The sequence below is a fragment of the Malaclemys terrapin genome, chromosome 2, assembly GCF_027887155.1.
Source record: "Malaclemys terrapin pileata isolate rMalTer1 chromosome 2, rMalTer1.hap1, whole genome shotgun sequence".
Lineage (NCBI taxonomy): Eukaryota > Metazoa > Chordata > Testudines > Emydidae > Malaclemys > Malaclemys terrapin.
Genome location: NC_071506.1, coordinates 207,938,694 through 207,957,628, shown reverse-complemented (window position 1 = coordinate 207,957,628; position 18,935 = coordinate 207,938,694). Strand labels below are relative to the sequence as shown.

At 39.7% G+C, this 18,935-nt stretch overlaps 1 protein-coding gene across 9 annotated transcripts in view; it reads right to left on the bottom strand.

Moving 5' to 3' along the window:
- Positions 1 to 466: 466 nt before the first annotated feature.
- Positions 467 to 18,935, bottom strand: part of LOC128833018 (C-C chemokine receptor type 5-like) — a 35,304-nt gene continuing 16,835 nt past the window's right edge. The window contains exons 1-5 of one of the 9 annotated variants that reach the window (XM_054020840.1): positions 12,263 to 12,652; positions 7,587 to 7,726; positions 6,410 to 6,506; positions 3,770 to 3,967; positions 467 to 2,749 (exon numbers count right to left, since the gene is read on the bottom strand). In XM_054020840.1, coding sequence (XP_053876815.1) covers positions 1,686 to 2,738 — 1,053 coding nt within the window. In that variant the 5' untranslated portion in view covers positions 2,739 to 2,749; positions 3,770 to 3,967; positions 6,410 to 6,506; positions 7,587 to 7,726; positions 12,263 to 12,652 and the 3' untranslated portion in view covers positions 467 to 1,685. Of the gene's footprint in view, positions 2,750 to 3,769; positions 3,968 to 4,781; positions 5,308 to 6,409; positions 6,507 to 7,586; positions 7,727 to 12,262; positions 12,655 to 13,349; positions 13,434 to 18,935 lie in introns of those variants that run through there. The other 8 variants (XM_054020843.1, XM_054020844.1, XM_054020842.1 and 5 more) reach the window with 8 other exon arrangements.

Genomic DNA, 18,935 nt, shown 5'->3' with positions numbered 1-18,935 from the left:
TGGCTAATGTCACCTTATACCATTTAAGCAGCACAGAGTGATCGTACAGTGGCCAGAGCTGGCTTGTGGGAGAATCCAGTTTGCTCCTCAGTGCTATATAATTTTTCCTCACTCACTTTCACTCCATCTGCTTTATAATACCCACCCAAACTGATATTTGCCCCCTAAAATAAAATAAAAAATTATTTTCAAAGGTCAAGTACCAAATCCCTCCTCAAATTTCTCGGTGAATGGGGGCTGTCCCAGCTGCAATATCTTTTAGGATAGCGCACCAGCTCTATACCCAGTAGGTTTCATTTCCCTGTGGGCTGGTGTGGGGGAGGGTTCTGTTCCATGACTCCACTTCCTCTCCAATCCCTTTGTGGTTATGTGCGTTCCCTGGGTGTCCATGTAAGGAGCAATCCCTGCACTTTCCCAGGATCCAGAGCTGAAGCCTCTTTCTCACAAAGACAATGAGAGACATTCAGTATATGGAGCTTTTCAAACAATGATTTTATTAATAACTTGCATTCATGTGGGAAGAGAAAGAAGCATAAAATCGTAGCATCAGAATTCACACCCCAATAAAAATGGAAATGGAGAAAGCTCAGTAAAACTAAAATAGATCTATAAACATAACATTGACATGCATTTGGTATTAAAAAGGTGCTTTCACATTAGTGCAAACGTGCAGAAAATATTTTTTTCCATAAAAGGAAGTTTACTGTGAGAGTAATTTTCTGCCTTCACTTTGTAATACTGCAGATATTTACCTCACAGGGCTGTCCTCAGGATGAATAACTAGTTATGTACAGAGGTGTGAGGCTGCAAAGCAATGTGTAAGTGCTAAGATATAGGGATCTGATCCTGCCAGCTCTTACTCATGTGAAATCAAAATAACTGAATGCAATAGTCAAGGGGAAAGGATTATTTTAAACAGACAGCCACCAGCTAATAGGATACCCCTGCTTAACACAATTCTGGTTAACAGAAGGTCAGTCATATCCCTTAACAGAAGTGTGCACAATCCCTGTTTATCAAAATCTCTGTTTTATGAAGATTTAACAGCTCTTCAAACCCTATAGGAAAAACAAGGTATCAGTGTAATTGTAAATAAACCCTTCCCACCTCAGATAGGTACTTGATTATATTATGAAAAAAAAGCTAACTTATAAAATTCATGGGAATTTTAGAACCTTTTATGATTTTGCTGCAAAGTTTTTTTTTCCTGAAATGTTCCATTAATGTTGAATATTGAAGTAAAAAGGTGCATCGAGCCCCAGGTAAATGGCTATAATGTCTTCCCATGGATGTCTTCCTCCTAAAGTTTTTCTTGTGGTTTTGTATATATTTTCTTGAGACAAGAAAAACCGTGTTCCTTGCCCTCTTCAAGCCATCTTCTGAATTATATTTCCTGAGAAAATAGTTATTTGATCAGAGTCCAGGTTTAAAGAGCAAAATCATACTACATTGGGTGCCATGTTACAGTGGATACTTAACAAACTGTAGTGTTTGAATTTTCCTGTGGGATTTTTAATATTCCCTGTATGAAAAAGGAGAAATACTGCAATGTCACAAAAAATTAATTACTGTGATTGGTAACTGTCCAGGTCTTAATGCGATCACTATAAGAGTTTTGTTTAATTGCACAATCTTTTAAGTAAAAAGGACAATGAAACTTTTATTGACTTCATTTCTAATGCACGTTACAAACCAATGGAAACATCATGCTCTGCAGTGGAAGGGGTGCATGTGGAGCTAACCCGTTCTAATTTATCACCATGAAGAGCTGGACAGTGTTTGCAGAGGTAGATTGCAATGTGTTTTTGGAAAAAGATATAAAGATATTTCCTAAACTTTTCACCAACGAAGGCATAGATCATGGGGTTGATACAACAATGAATCATTGCAATTGCTTCTGTCACTTGGATTGCTAGCTCCAGCTGACTGCTGCTCTCACAGGTATTTAGGAAAAATGAATCTTGAAACGTGTATATGAGAACAACAATGTTGAATGGTGTCCAGAAGATAAAATAAACAATCATTATGATAAAAATAAGCCTGACTGCCTTATGTTTTTTCTCATTCCTACATCTCAGTAATGTTTTTATAATCTCTGCATAGCAGAAGATCATAATGACCAGTGGAATGACAAGTCCCAGGATGTTCATCTTTAAAATCAGGAATTCCTTCCATTTGATTATGGAATCTAATGGATAATGAGAGCTGCAGGTCCAATGATCACTTTCCTTTTGAACACTGTGAAATAAAAACCCTGGAAGAGAGGCTAATATTGCAACACCCCAAATGAAAACACTTGTGAAGATACCATGGGCAACTGTCCTAGCTTTTAAAGCAAACACTGCATGGACAATGGCCAGATATCTATCTATTGTCAAAAGTATTATGAAAAAAATTCCACTATAGAAGCCAGCATAATAGACCCCTGAAAGAATTTTACACATTGCATTTCCAAAATCCCACTCACGTGCTGCATAATAAGCCCAAAATGGTAAGGAAAGAATAAAGAGTAAATCAGAAATTGCCAGATTCAGCAGATAGATGTCAGTCATGCTTCTCAGCTTCTTGTATTTTATCAGGATCAGCACAACTAGCGCATTGCCCAGCAGGCCAAATATCAGCACCAAAGAATAAAGTGGTGGCAGAAACAGGGATGCAAATTTTTTGACATCAGCTTTTTGGCATGGTTCGACGTCAGGATCATAATCATACGTTGTCGTGTCAGTTCCTGCATCCATCTTGTTCTGTCCTGGATGAAGAAAGAGATGGTAGAAACTAAAGAGATGGACTAAAACTCAGACAAAGATTGGAATTTTATCACAAATAATATTATTGGGAAGCTGGCAGTGACTTTCATATTTAAGTTGCCTAATGCTTCCCATTATAAAAGATGATTGCAACCCTTTTTTTGAGATGCTCTGATACCTCCACTATTTGTTCAATATTGGTTTCCAGATGCATTGTATCTGAGAAATATTTGTCATCTTCAGTAAACTATGTCAGCACCATGACACAACTGAGAGCTGGCTGATGACTAATCGCAAAGGCAGTTCTCAGCTGGTTTGTTACAAGTGCGTTTAAGTGGTTTTCCGAAGTGTCAGAATGAGACAAAAAGAGCACCATTAAAAAAGGGCCTATCTAGAGGAAACACTTATTGTTTTTCAGGTTTCCTACCCACATTCAGATGTCACTAGCTCACACCGCAATAAGCCATGAGTGGGTATGCATTGGTAGGCTGTGGTGGACAGCATCTAAGTAGCATTCCACAAGCAAAATTTGCAAAACATATTAGTTGTTGCAAATTATTCTTTCAGCAATTTTGCTCATTTCTCACATTAACCGACCGCTCTGTGCTTCTGTATTTGGTTTACTTTGGTTCTGAAAAAAGACATTACTCATTACAATATATAGAAAGAGAGCCCTGAACAACCCTAATTTTTGGATATCTACATAAAACTAAAAAACTGCTAAAAATAAACCGTTGAAAACAGAATCCATAAGTCTAAATGAGAATAAGGCCCGTATTCTTTATTTAACAAAATTGTTCCTTTAAGTCTTTGGCCTTATTCTCATTTACACCCAGGCCATTTTAAACTGCTCTAGTCATGCAAAGGAACCTTGAAGGAAGTGAATATGAATATAATTTATTTTTCTTTAAGGCCCTTTTACACTGTCAGAGCAAGGTAAAGTGGTTTTAGTGTGAATGAGAATTGGGCTCTCTTGTTCTTGTCATGATAATATCCTTGCATACAAGAAATAGGTGACTTACCTGTTAATTAGGAAAATGTGGGAGAGGTGATTAGACAATGCTGCACTAGAATTGACTTTGTAGGATGAAATGGCAAGTTTCACCTCTCTTGCAATTCAGATCAAGTCCAAGCAATGAAAAATGTAGACTTCGAATTAAAGCAGAGCACTGTTCTCTACCATCCAAGAAATATTCTGCACGTTATTCTCAGTTGATAACCTGTAAGAAAATTCACAAATCTATAAACTGATATTGAAACACCACCCCGAATGGCATCAAATAATTTCAAAACCATTGTCTTTGTTGGGCTATATTCTCATGCTGTAAAACTTTTGTCAAAAAAAGACACTCACCAGTGTCTATTTTGAATGTACAGTATCTACAGTTAGTATTGATTATCTTGTTCTAATTACTGGGTTCTGCCAAAATGTAATATTGGGTTAAAATGATTCACTTGATTCAAGATTTTATTTCCTCTTATTGTGACGGCCTTTTGCCTGAACTCTAATGTGGTATGTCCTTAGCATCAGAAATGCCTGTTATCTGGAGTTTGAAAGTTGGTTGTAATCAATGATTTAATAGATCTTTTCCATCAATAACTGTCAGAATGAGGCAAACTATTAGTAGCTGTTTGCAAATTATCTGTGAACAATTTTACTATTTATAAATATTAGTTATTCAAAATTCTTTAAAGGTTTTGTACAAAGTATTTCAGCCTATGGGTTTCTCATGAATTATTCACTATGACTGTAGCTTTGAATATTTACTATAATTCACTATTTGTGCTGTGCAATTGATCACCCAACTCACAGGGCATTGTTTCGTCTCCCTGATTGGATGACTGCAACTCTTATAAACAGTAGGGCTTGACTAAGTACTCTCTAGTGTGTATTGTTATATGGACTCCTATGCCCAAGTTTCTGGAAACATTCTTGCTAACCAAAACAAATAATTAATACAAATGTTTGCAGAAAACAAATTAAAATATTTCAAATACTGAGTCTTCTTGCATGACTGAGCAAAGGCTACACACATTCTTGCCTTGTAGTAGCACTCTTGGAAACTGTAGTGTTTTGAACAACTGTAATATATTTGAAAAAAGACAGAAGTTTTGGGTGTGATGTTTGCCACTTCATCTGCAATGACAGTTTCAGTGGAGGAGCAAGGCACAGAGAATAGTTATTACTGCACAGATCTTTTGTTTTGTATTTTCCTCATAGGTTGAGATTCAGCTTTGTGGCTGTACAGTGTTTCAGGAGGTATTTTGCTGGACAGTTCCCCAGGGACATTCTATGGCACCATCTGCATGCATCAAAGGGACACTATTCCTTCTAGTGCTTAATCCATGTCCTCTCACTGATGGTTAAACATTGTACAACCTCTGGTTTTCTTGGCCTGTTTAACCAAAAATATTACTTAGAGATAAATCCTACATGAAAAGATTATTAAGATCCAAAGTCATGAACTGAAAAGTTAGGAGATGCCAGAATAGTAGTATATGACTAGATAGTATTAATCACCATGTGTTTTTGACAGGTTTCCATGCCCCATTCAGGGCTTATTTCCCGCCCTCCATTCCCATTTCCATTGGTGTCGAGGTTTGGCGTTGTCAGCCATTTTGAAAAAAAATTGATTATTTTTTATGTTTGAATAAGGGGAGTGTTGCACACTTGTGCTTTGATACGTTTGGTTGCTTTTTTAGAGAAAAAGTTTGAAAGAACAGAGTGAGAGACCTTAAAGATTAAAAAAGAAAGCTTTGGTAAGGTTTAGAGCAGAAAAAGGAAAGAAAGATTGTTTGGTGAGGTTGAGTAAGGAGAGATGATTTTAAAGGCCTAGTCTGGCATGTTATTAAAGAATAGAGGGAGAACGTAAAGAAAAATAAAGATTTTTGTTTTTAAATGGTTAGTTTGAAAGAATAGAGGCAAGTTATTAAAGAGAAGAGAGATTTTTATTGAGGTTTAGTAAGGAGAGGTGATTTTAAAGGACTAGTTTGGTACGTTATTAAAGAATAAAATAAATGTAAAATGTGTATTAAATATAAGGGTAGGTTAAGAACAGAGCATTTAAAAAGAGTTAAATAAAAGAGAAACATAAAGGAAACTGTTTATTAAACACATGGTAAAAATATAAAGGTTGGTTAAGAAAGAAACATTTAAAATGTTAAATATAAGGGTAGGTTAAGAAAAGAGCACTTCAAAACAATAAATAATATTGAAAACTATGTTTAAAAAGAGCACACATGGCAAAAGGCATTTACTAAATCAGAAACTGTTTAGTAAGCACATGATGAAAATATAAAGGCAGGTTAAGAAAGAAACATTTGAACTATTAAATATAAGGGTAGGTTAAGAAAAGAGCATTTCAAAACATTAAATAATATTGAAAAATATGTTTAAAAAGAGCACATGGCAAAAAAAGGGAATTTACTAAAGCAGAGACTGTTTAGTAAGCACATGGTAAAAAGTATGAAGAATAGAAAAGCATTTAAACTATTAACTACAAGGATAGGTTAAGAAAAGAGCATTTAAGAAGAGTTAAATAAAAGAGAAACGTATAAAGATAGGTTAAAAGAGAGAACAGGGCAAGAAAAAGGAAAAGAAAGCTCCTTTGCAAAGGGAAAAGATAGACAGCATGTGGCTGAGTTAGAGAGAGAAATCTTACCCTTCCAAGTGTTTCTGAGGGAAGAGGCAACTTATCAGGTTCACAGCTCCTCAGGCTCATTATCACCGCCTTTGGATCGGCCCAATCAGATGTTGTTCTACAGCAGTGTCATAGAATTCATTTTCCTGAACCAATCCTATAGTCCCAAGGTTTTTAAACAAGAGCTATCTCTCTTCCCCCTTTAACTGCCTTATTCTTATCTAAAAAAACCAGACCCCAAGCATTTTTCCTGCCATGTAGCCCTTTTACATAGGGGCTTTAATAAAAGTTAAAACCATAAGCCCTTAGTAACAAACAATTTTAAAAGTTTTCCCCTATGTCTTAGACTAACATTAGTTATTTTTAGTGAGGACAATTTGAAGCTGCAGCAAAACCCCTGTTAGCAAAAAAAGCATCTGTGAGTCAGTGGATCAGAGATAAGAAGGCTGCTTCTTCCGCAAACTTTTTAACAAATGCAAGTAAAAGTTACCTTAAGTCTTGTAAAGGGATAAGCACTTAAAAAAAACAAACCTATATGAAGACACATCCCTTTATTTACAGGTGTGTTTCAATAAAATAGAGCATGCAGAAACACCCCAGGTTTAAAACCACAGGTCCTTAGTAACAGACAGTTTATATTCCCCTTATTTTGTAAGCCAGTGATGGGACGGGTTGGGTCACAGAAACCCCATTGGGATTGCCACCTGATGTGCTGAGACTACCTCTAAGCCCATTTTCCCTGGCAGCTTCAATACCCTGCCTAGTTGTGCCAGACATGCTAGCCTGCTACAAACACAGACCCAGGTCTGAACCACATCCCCCAAAAGCTGAAGGCTTAACTGAAAATAGCTTAAGAAGTTCTCCTGTCTCCAACACCCAGATACCCAGTTCCCAATGGGATCCAAATCCCAAATAAATCCATTTTACTCTGTATAAAGCTCATACAGGATAAACTCATAAATTGTTCGCCCTCTGTAACACTGATAGAGAGATATGCACAGCTGTTTGCTTCCCCAGCTATTAATACTTGTTCTGGGTTAATTAATAAGTAAAAAGTGATTTTATGAAATATAAAAAGTAGGATTTAAGTGGTTCCAAATAATAACAGACAGAATGAAGTAAGTTACCAAGCAAAATAAAATAAAACATGGAAGTCTAAGCCTAATACAGTAGGAAACTAAATACAGGTAAATCTCACCCTCAGAGATGTTCCAATTAGCTTCTTTAACAGACTAGACTTCCTCCTAGTCTGGGTCCAGCAATCACTCACCCCCCCGTAGTTACTGTCCTTTGTTCCAGTTTCTTTCAGGCATCTCTTTGGGGTGGAGAGGCTATCTTCTGAGCCAGGTGAAGACAAAATGGAAGGGTTTCTCAGGGCCTTACATAGTTTTGTTTCACTAAAAGAGTTATCAACATTCCCCCTAAAACTCAGGACAGCTTTCTTACCCCCATGGCCTGATCTCTGTGGCTGTGGCTTTTTTAAAAAAATTGTTTGTCCTCGGTTTAGATTTTAAAAAACATTAGGGGAAAAAAGGGGGAGGGGGTGTAGAAAAGTGTATGTGCGGGGGGGAGACTCCTTATCTCTGGTAAAAAAAAACAGCTATTTTTTTTTTACATAAGCTAATTTTTTCTTGTATTTTTTGTATTATTTTAATAATTTAATAAAATCTATGGACCCCAAAAATCCACAAGAGCTTGTGCCTGTGTCTCAGCACAAGGGTTGCAAACATTTAAAGATAAAAACATTTTGTTAATGCAACAGAAAAATTCATACTTAAATCTAGAAGTCCTAAAATGAAGGATTAATATAACTTTTGCATGGATTTGTTAAAAAGTGGGGAGGAAAATAAACTTCTCTCAGATCCACTGGATTACAGAATTTTGAGCCAAAATGGGGGCTCAGATATACTTAATGAAGCCACACCAGGTGCATAAATATAACCGGTTTTATTGCCAAAGTATAATAAGCTTCCCAGCCTTTATGCGTTACTAAATACGTGCTTTTTATCAACCAACGAACCAAGCAAGAATCAATGCTTATTCCCCTTCTGTTAAGGACAGTCCCAAATCCTCCAGCCTTATCCTTGAGGGCTCATAGGAGGCGCTGCTCCAGTGTGGAGACTTTCTGGGCACCCACAAGGCCAGGGTCCATACGTGAGACTGTTCGTCTAAAGCAATTTGCATAGCCATTTTTTATTGTTATTTTTTTAAGGATGGGCGTGTACATCCACAAGCAGGCTCTGGCAGGAAACACTACGGGTTTTTATTTTTATATGTACTTTTTTTTTTATTTAGTTGAGCCCAGCTGGTCAAAGCCAGTTCACTACTAGCTCCCTCCAAACCAGTCTGTAACAACAGGCCAAGTTAACTTGCGGTCAGCCCCAACACAGAATAAGGGGAATATAAACTAGCTGTTACTAAAGTTCTGTGGTTTTCACTCTGGGTGTTTTCTGCATGCTCATTTTTTTTTTAAATTGAAACACACATGTAAACATGTTAAATAAAGGGCTCTGTCTTCATATAGGCTTGTCTTTTAAAGTGTTTATTCCTTTACAAAACTTAGTATTATTTTCACTTGTATACATTAAAAAGCAGGCAAAGAAGCAGCCTTCTTATCTCTGATCCAATGGCTTACAGAGGCTGTTTTTGCTGACAGTGGCTTTGCTGCAAAAGCATGCTGTTTCAAATTGTCGTTACTAAAAAATGACCAGTGCTAGTTTAAAACACAGCGGGGAAACTTTTTTATTACTATACATTACTTTTATAAACAGGTTTTCTGTGCTTTTAACCCTGGGTTGTTTCTGCATGCTCACTTTTTATTGAAACACATATGCAAAAGAGCTAAATGAAAAATTGTTTCTTAGACTCATAGACTTATAGACTTTAAGGTCAGAAGGGACCATTATGATCATCTGGTCTGACCCCCTGCATGCTGCAGGCCACAAAACCGTCCCTACCCTTCCCTTGACTCTGCTGATGAAGTCCCCAAATCCTGTGTCTTGGTGACTTCAATTGGCAGAGAACCCTCCTGCTAGCGATCCCTGCCCCATGCTGCGGAGGAAGGCGAAAATCCTCCAGGGCCTCAGCCAATCTACCCTGGAGGAAAATTCCTTCCCGACCCCAAATATGGCGATCAGTAAGACCCCGAGCATGTAGGTAAGAGTCTCCAGCCTGACCCTTGTTAGCCATTATACTATTTACCTGCTATTGCTCGGTATTCCTCAGCTAATATGTTTTACCATTAAACCATTCCCTCCATAAACTTATCTAATTTAATCTTAAAACCAGACAGGTCCCTCGCCCCCACCGTTTCCCTCGGAAGGCCGTTCCAATATTTCACCCCTCTGACGGTCAGAAACCTTCGTCTAATTTCAAGCCTAAACTTCCCCACTGCCAGTTTATATCCATTCGTTCTCGTGTCCACATTAGTACTAAGCTGGAATAATTCCTCTCCCTCCCTGGTATTTATCCCTCTGATATATTTAAAGAGAGCAATCATATCCCCCCTCAGCCTTCGTTTTGTCAGACTAAACAACCCGAGCTCCTCTAGTCTCCTTTCATACGACAGGTTTTCCGTTCCTCTGATCATCCTAGTGGCCCTTCTCTGCACCCGTTCCAATTTGAGTTCATCTTTTTTAAACATGGGAGACCAGAACTGCACACAGTACTCCAAATGAGGTCTCACCAGCGCCTTATACAACGGAAGCAGCACCTCCTTATCCCTACTAGATATACCTCGCCTAATGCATCCCAAGACCGCATTGGCTTTTTTCACCGCCACGTCACATTGTCGACTCATAGTCATCCTGCGGTCTACAAGGACCCCTAGGTCCTTCTCCTCTTCCGTTACTTCTAACCAATGCATCCCCAGCTTGTAACTAAAATTGTTGTTAGTCATCCCTAAATGCATCACCTTACACTTTTCACTATTAAATTTCATCCTATTTCTGATACTCCAATTCACAAGCTCATTCAAGTCTCCCTGCAGAATATCCCTATCCTCCTCCGAATTGGCAACACCTCCCACCTTCGTATCATCCGCAAACTTTATCAGTCCACTCCTGCAATCGGTTCCGAGGTCAGTTATAAATAGATTAAATAAAATGGGTCCCAAAACCGAACCCTGAGGAACTCCACTGGTAACCTCCCTCCAACCTGACAGTTCAGCCTTCAATACGACCCGCTGCATTCTGCCCATTAACCAATTCCTTATCCACCTCTGGATTTTCATATCGATCCCCATCTTTTCCAGCTTAACCAATAATTCCTCATGGGGTACAGTATCAAACACTTTACTGAAATCCAGGTATATTAGGTCCACCGCATTTCCCTTATCTAATAAGTCTGTTACTTTCTCGAAGAAGGAGATCAGATTCGTTTGGCACGATCTGCCCTTCGTAAAACCATGTTGTAATTTATCGCACTTGCCATTAACCTCAAGGTCCTCAACTAGTTTCTCTTTCAGAATTTTCTCCAGCACCTTGCACACTACAGATGTTAAACTAACAGGCCTGTAGTTACCCGGATCACTTTTTTTCCCTTTCTTGAAAATAGGAACCGCATTAGCTATTCTCCAGTCTAACGGAACCACCCCCGAGTTTACAGATTCATTAAATATTATCGCTAATGGGCCTGCTATTTCTCGCGCTAATTCCTTCAATATTCTCGGATGAAGATCGTCCGGTCCTCCCGACTTAGCCCCATTAAGGCGTTCGAGCTTTGTTTCTACCTCTGATATGGTAATCCCCCATTCTGTTTGCCCCTCTGTCACGGTGCTAGTATCCCTAATATCTTCATTGGCCTCATTAAACACTGATGCAAAATATTCGTTGAGATATTGCGCCATGCCTAGATTATCTTTAATCTCCTCTCCGGCTATAGTCTTCAGCGGTCCTACTTCTTCTTTCTTTGCTTTCCTCCTATTTATATGGCTGTAAAACCTCTTACTATTGCTTTTAATTCCCCTCACTAGGTCCAACTCTACATGGCTTTTGGCCTTTCTCACTCTATCTCTACATTCTCTGACTTCACTAAGGTAAGTTTCCTTACTGATCCCTCCCCTCTTCCACTCTTTGTACGCTTTCTGTTTCTTCCTTATCGCCCCTTTGAGTCGGTCGCTCATCCAGCTCGGTCTAAATCTCTTGCTTAGTAATCTTTTTCCCTTTTTTGGGATACAGGCCTCTGACAGCTCATGCATCTTTAACTTAAAGTAATCCCAGGCTTTATCTGCCTTAAGATTCATTAATACGTTTGCCCAATCCACTTCCCTTACCAGTCCCCTTAGTTTGTTAAAATTGGCCTTTTTAAAATTATAAACCCTAGTCTTTGATTTAATTCTGTTACTCCTTCCATTTAGTTTAAAGCAAATTAGCTCATGATCGCTGGAGCCCAAGTTGTCCCCTACTACCACTTCCTCAACGAGGTCCTCACTAGTCACCAAAATCAAATCTAAAATGGCCTCCCCCCTCGTCGGTTCGGCTACCACTTGATGAAGGAAATGATCAGCAAGCACATCTAGGAACATCTGAGCCCTATTATTGCTACTAGCGTTTGTTCCCCAATCTATATCCGGGAAGTTAAAGTCCCCCATAATTACACAGTTCCTATTAGTATTTACTTCTCTAAACACATTAAATAGTTCTTTATCCATATCCTGGGTCGACCCCGGCGGTCTATAGCACACCCCAAGCACTATCCCCGGGGAGGCTCTAGTAGTCCTTTTACCCAGTGTGAGTATTGCCCAGACGGATTCCGTGTTATCTATTCCATCAACTATTATTTCTTTACAGCTTATCTCACTATTGACATACAATGCCACCCCGCCACCCTTACCTTTGTTCCGGTCTTTCCTAAACAGCGCATACCCCTCCATACCTGTATTCCAGTCGTGACTGCCGTTCCACCACGTTTCAGTTATTCCTACGATATCCGGTTGCAATTCTCGGACCAAGAGCTCCAATTCCTCCATTTTATTACCTAGGCTTCTCGCATTGGTGTATAAGCACCCTAATGTATGTTGTTTAGCCTGTCTCCCATTAGTAACACTATATGTTACAGGCCTCTTTGTGTCCTTCCCCCCTATCCTTCTTATGTCCAATGTCATCTCCCCGGCTATATCTTCAGCTAGACTTGATTTTCAAAGTGGTCTTCTTTTCTAATCCACTAACTTAAAAAGGCTGCTTCAAATTGTTCTTACTAAAAACATAGGGAAAAGCTTTTAAAACCTTTTTCTTAGTAAGGGTTTGTGGGTTTAGGCCTGGGGTGCTTCTGCATAGGGTTACTATATTTCAACAATCAAAAAAGAGGATGGGAGGAGCCCCACCCTAGCCCCGCCCCATCCTGCCCTCGCCCCGCCCCTGCCCCTTCCACTCCCTCCCAATTCCCACCCCCTCAGAACCCCTAACCCCCCCCACTCCTTGTCCCCTGACTGCCCCCTCCTGAGACCTTCCCCCCATCCTAACTGGCCCCCTAGAACCCTATCCCCTAACTGCCCCCTCCTGAGACACTCCCCCCATCCTAACTGGCCCCCTCGGACCATACCCCCTACCTGTCCCCTGACTGCCCCAGCCCTTATCCACACCCCCAACCCCACCCCCAGACAGACACCAGGGACTCCCACACCCCATTCAACCACTCCCCACCCCCTGACAGCCCCCCCAGAACTCCCGACCCATCTAAACCCCTCTGCTCCCTGTCCCCTGACTGCCCCCTCCTGGGAACCCCACCCCCTACCTAAGCCTCCCTGTTCCTTGTCCCCTAACTGCCCCCTCCTGAGACCCCCCACCCTAACTGCCCCCCTAGGATCCTACCCCCTCCCTGTACCCTGACTGCCCAAAACCTTACACCCCCAACCCCCAGACAGCCCCCCCTGAACTCCCGACCCATCCAACCCTGCTCCCTGTCTCTTGACTGCCCTCTACAGAACCTCCCTGACCCTTCTCCGACCCCCTGGCCCCCTTACCCTGCCGCTCAGAACAGAGTGCGGTGGAGTGGCGTGCTGGGCAGCAGGGGAGGGGGAGCAGGAGCAGGGGGAGGAGCTCCAGACTGCCGGAGGCCCGATGCGAACGGCCGGCCGTGGTCTGCGAATGAGCCCCGTGTAAGTGGCACGATCCGGCCGGCTGTCCTGTCAGCTGCGTGTGCTCTGCATGCGGGGGGGAAATCCGGACATTTACAAATTCCCCCCGGACGCAATTTTTAACTCAAAAAAGCCAGACATGTCCGGCAGAATCCGGACGAATGGTAACCCTACATCTGCATGCTCTTTTTTTATTGAAACATATGCAAAAGTGCTAAATGAAGGGCTATTTCTTCATATAGGTTTGTCTTTTCTAGTGATTATTCCTTTACAAAACTTAATATAACTTTCACTTGTATTTGTTGAAAAGCAGGCGAAGCAGCAACCTTCTTATCTCTGATCCACTGACTCACAGATGCTGTTTTTGCTAACAGTGGATTTGCTGAAAAAGCATGCTGCTTCAAATTGTTCGTACTAAAAAATGACCAGTGTTAGTCTAAAACATAGGGGGAAACTATTTTATTACTATACATTACTTTTATAAATAGATTCTCTGAGTTTTTAACCCTGGAATGTTTCTGCATGCTTGTTTTTCATTGAAACATATATGCAAAAGGACTAAATGAAGGGATGTGTCTTCATATAGGCTTGTCTTTTAAAGTGTTTATTCCTTTACAAGTCTTAATATGCCACAAACACTTTCACTTGTGTTTGTTAAAAAGTGGGGGAAGAAACAAACGTCTTCTCTCTGATCTATGGGCTCACAGATACTATTTTTGCTGCAGCTTCAAATTGTCCTCACTAAAAGCATAGGGAAAAGCTTTTAAAAACTTTTTGTTAGTAAGGGTTTGTGGGTTTAACCCAGGGTTGTTTCTGCATGCTTATTTTTTATTACAACACATGCAAAAGTGCTAAATAAAGGGCTATTTCTTCATATAGGTTTGTCTTTTCAAGTGATTATTCCTTTACAAAACTTAATACATAACTTTCACTTGTATTTGTTGAAAAGCAGGCAAAGCAACAACCTTCTTATCTCTGATCCACTGACTCACAGATGCTGTTTTTGCTAACAGTGGATTTGCTGAAAAAGCATGCTGCTTCAAATTATCCTTATTAAAAAATGACCAGTGTTAGTCTAAAACATAGCAGAAAAGTTTTTTATTACTGTAATTTACTTTTATAAACAGGTTCTCTGAGTTTTTAACCCTGGAATGTTTCTGCATGCTAATTTTTTATTGAAACACATATGTAAAAGTGCTAAATAAAGAAATGTGTCATCAGATAGACTTGTCTTTTAAAATGTTTATTCCTTTACAAAACGTAATATAACTTTCACTTGTGTTTGTTAAAAAGTGGGAGAAGAAACAAACTTCTCTCTGATCCACTGGTTTACAGAATAAGGGGAATATAAACTGGCTATTACTAAGGACCTGTGGTTTATCCTTGTAGTTAATAGTTTAAATGCTTTTCTATTAACCTGCTTTATATTTTTTACCATGTGCTTACTAAAAAGTTTCTGATTTAGTAAATGCCTTTTGCCGTGTGTGCTCTTTTTAAACATATTTTTCAATATTATTTAATGTTTTGAAATGCTCTTTTCTTAACCTACCCTTATATTTAACATTTTAAATGTTTCTTTCTTAACCAACCTTTATATTTTTACTATGTGTTTAATAAACAGTTTCCTTTATATGTTTCTCATTTATTTAATTCTTTTTAATGCTCTTTTCTTAACCTACCCTTATATTTAATATACCTTTTACATTTATCTCAAAATTTTTCATTCTTTTAATAACATACCAAACTAGTCCTTTAAAAACACCTCTTCTTACTAAACCTCACTAAAAATCTCTCTTCTCTTTAATAACTTGCCTCTAGTTCTTTCAAACTAACCCTTTAAAAAGAAAAATCTTTATTTTTCTTTAAGTTCTCTTTCTATTCTTTAATAACATGCCAAACTAGGCCTTTAAAATCATCTTTCCTTACTCAACCTCACCAAACAATCTTTCTTTCCTTTTTTTCTCTAAACCTTACCAAAGCTTTCTTTTTTAAATCTTTAAGGTCTCTCACTCTATTCTTTCAACTTCTTCTTTAAACAACAACCAAATGTATCAAAGCACAAGCATGCAACACTCCCCTTATTCAAACATGAAAAATAATCAATTTTTTTTTTCAAAATGGCTGATGGCGCCAAACTTCGACACCAACCGAAATGGGGACGGAGGGCTGGAAATAAGCCCAAATGGGGCACGGAAACCTGTCAAAACATACGAGGTGATGAATACTATCGAGCCGTATGCTACTCATAATGAAGGGTGTCCATTAGTTAACACACCCAGTCATAAAGTGACTCACAGAACTCAGAGCCTGTAAATCCTAAGTAAGTTGCCAAGGCCGAGATTTAAGGTATTAAGACTCCTAACTTCTCCTGAAATCAATTAAAGTTAAGAACCTAAATACCTTTGTGCATCTGGGTCTAAGTCTCTGAGAAAGGAGTGAATAATAGTGAATATGGGACTCTAACATTCTTGGGGACCAGGGGTGCTCCAGGAAGGGTTACATTAGCAAATTCCAGAACTAAGGTTGCCTGTACAACCTTAATTCAGCCCCTTTGTGCATATGCTTTATATTCTCTTTAATTACTTGATCACATACTATTTTTCCACAGGACCACATCTCATTCAGTGCATGGTATGGACTGTGCTCACACTGAATTGGTAGCTATTCAATATTTCATTTTATACTTCTCATTTAGTATGTGGCCCCATGTTTTATTTACTGTGTGCCATCCAAGCCCTGCACTGAATACATAATTAATGATTTCCTCATACTTTTTATAGTGTTCATCACTAGCTAATCTGAGTGTTTCGCAAACATTGATAAATTTATCTTCATAACACTCCTTTGAGGTAATGCGGTGATATTATCCTCATTTTAGAGATGAAGAACTGAGGCACAGAAAGATTAAGTTTAAAAATGTCCACTAATTTTGTGTGCCCAATTTGAGATATCCATGGCTGATGTTTTGCAGCATTTAGCATTATGTAACACTTTATATCAGTGGTGGGCAACCTGCGGCCTGTGGGCCGCAGGTTGCCCACCACTGCTTTATATGTTCAAAGCACAGCTCCCATTGACTTCAGTTGCAGTTCTGAGTGCTCAGCACTTCTGCAAATCAGATCCTGGGGTCTCAAGCTGGGTACCCAGAATAAAAGGAACACACAATTAGTGACCTCTTGTGAAAAGTTTGATTTACGTGACTTGTCAAGAATCCCATAGGAACTCTGTGGCAGAACTGCCTTTAAGATGTAATCAGAAGAACATTGTGACCATGCTTTTGTTCTGAATGTGTCATTTCATTTCAGAAGCTCCATTGGGTCCTATTCTCATGATGCTTTACAATTGATATTCAGATGTAATATGAAATCCAGGATTGTTCTATGTTTAAGTCCAATGGACCCATTCGGGCTTCTTCAGGCAGTGCTAGCCTACCATTCAAGAATAAGAGTCCTACTAAGTTTTCATGAGTCTTAGTTCTTGAGCATGATGATGAGATGAGTTTCCCGGGGCTTCATCATTGTGCTCACAGCTGAGTGATTTTTGAGGGCCCTTGAGTTTTGAGGTTGCCCTCTACCTGAATTTGCCCACAGACCCTTGAAAATCACTTGTTACTTGTGAACCCCCTCAAAGCCCAGGGAACCTTCAAAATGTACCCTTTTCCTCTGCAGGCAAACAGTACTCAGTGGACAAAAGTTATGGCTTGCCTCTCCCCCCAAAACTAGTATGCTGCAACATTTTATCTATATTTTTAAAAAAGCATTCCTTCATTTCTATGGGGTTTTCCCCCCAATTAGCTGCAATGAGAAATTAGGATGTGGGATGATTATCTCAAATGACTCTCTCCTCAATTTTCATTCAAGGATGGCTGATGGAAATGAGTTTCAAAGAATTGGATGAATCTCCAACCATTTGCCAGACAGAGATAAGGTGGGAATAAATTTTGACACCCCTTTGTAGCTCAGGGGCTTCTATGATAGTTGTATAGTCCTTAGAATATTGGGATATTTGAGAGTAAATATTTGCTTGGATTTTGCAAGTCAAAACCACACACAGAATTGTAGATTTGTGCCATTCAGTTTCTGCAAAGAAAGAAGAAATGTCTTCAATGCTCCTTGGAAAAATGCAAGAGCTTCTGTACACCACAAGTGAGCTAAGGAATAGGGTTAGGTAAAGAGGAGTGTAAGGGGAACAAAATCGTTTTCATGGTCAATTAAATGAGGATGTGAAGCTGCTGCATTTGATAACAACAAAAATTAGTTCATGGAGAGTTAGGTTGTATTTTTGTCATGCAGAAACATACTTTTATTTTCTGGGTCCAAATGTCAAATTTGATAGGCCCTTACATTTCATAATGAGATTATGGGAGGATGGATGGTCTTCGGGTTAAGGCATTGGATTGGGACTCTGGAGATCTGGGGTCAGTTCCTGGTTCTGCCACAGATTATCTGTGCGACACTGGGGAAGTCACTTGATCTCTCTGTTCCTTAGTTCTGCAAAGGGCTGGCTCCAGCTTTTTTGCCGCCCCAAGCGGTAAAGCAAAAAAAAAAAAAAGATAAAACCTGCAGCCGGCCCTGGTTCTGCATCTGTAAACATGGATGAATATACTTGGTCTGTCTACATGGTAAGCTCTTTGGGAAGGGGCTGTCTCTTACTGTGTCTAGGTACAGTGCCTAGAACAGTGGTGGGCAACCTTCGGCCCACGAGCCGCACGTGGCCTGTCAGGGTAATCCGCTGGTGGGCCGCAAGTCAGTTTGTTTACATTGACTGTCTGCAGGCATGACCACCCGCAGGTCTCAGTGGCCGCAGTTCGCTGTTCCCGGCCAATGGGAGCTGCAGGAAGTCATGGGCTACAGGGATGTGCTAGCTGCCACTTCCCGCAGCTCCCATTGGCCGGGAACGGCGAACTGCAGCCACTGGGAGCTGCGGTCGGCTATGCCTGCGGACGGACAATGTTAACAAACTGTCTCGCGGCCCGCCAGTGGATTACCCTGACGGACCAAGTGTGGCCCATGGGCCGCACGTTGCGCACCACTGGCCAAATACAAGGGGGCCTCAATCTCAGTAGCTGCTATTATGATTGAAAGAAATAATAATTTAATAAACACATTTCACTGGTCCCTGTCAAGCAGACAATACTTTATAAGGGTTAAGATATTATTGAGTTTATCTGATGAAAGTACCAAAGAATTTCCACTCTCTATTTATCTTGCTACTTTGCTTTGGACATTTAAAAAAGTCAAAGGGTAATTTGTGTGTAATTTGATTTAAAAATGTTACAGATTTCAATAGTATTAAATTTAAACACACATTCTGGAACTTCTCCCGTGGGAAATTAGATTTGAGATTTGCTTCCTAAAAATGCAGGATTGAGTGATCCAGAGCACTGAAAGGAACATTAAAAGATTTAAGGTTTTGATCTGAAGCCCAATGAAGTCAATAGGAGCCTTTCCATTAACTTCAATGAACTGTATA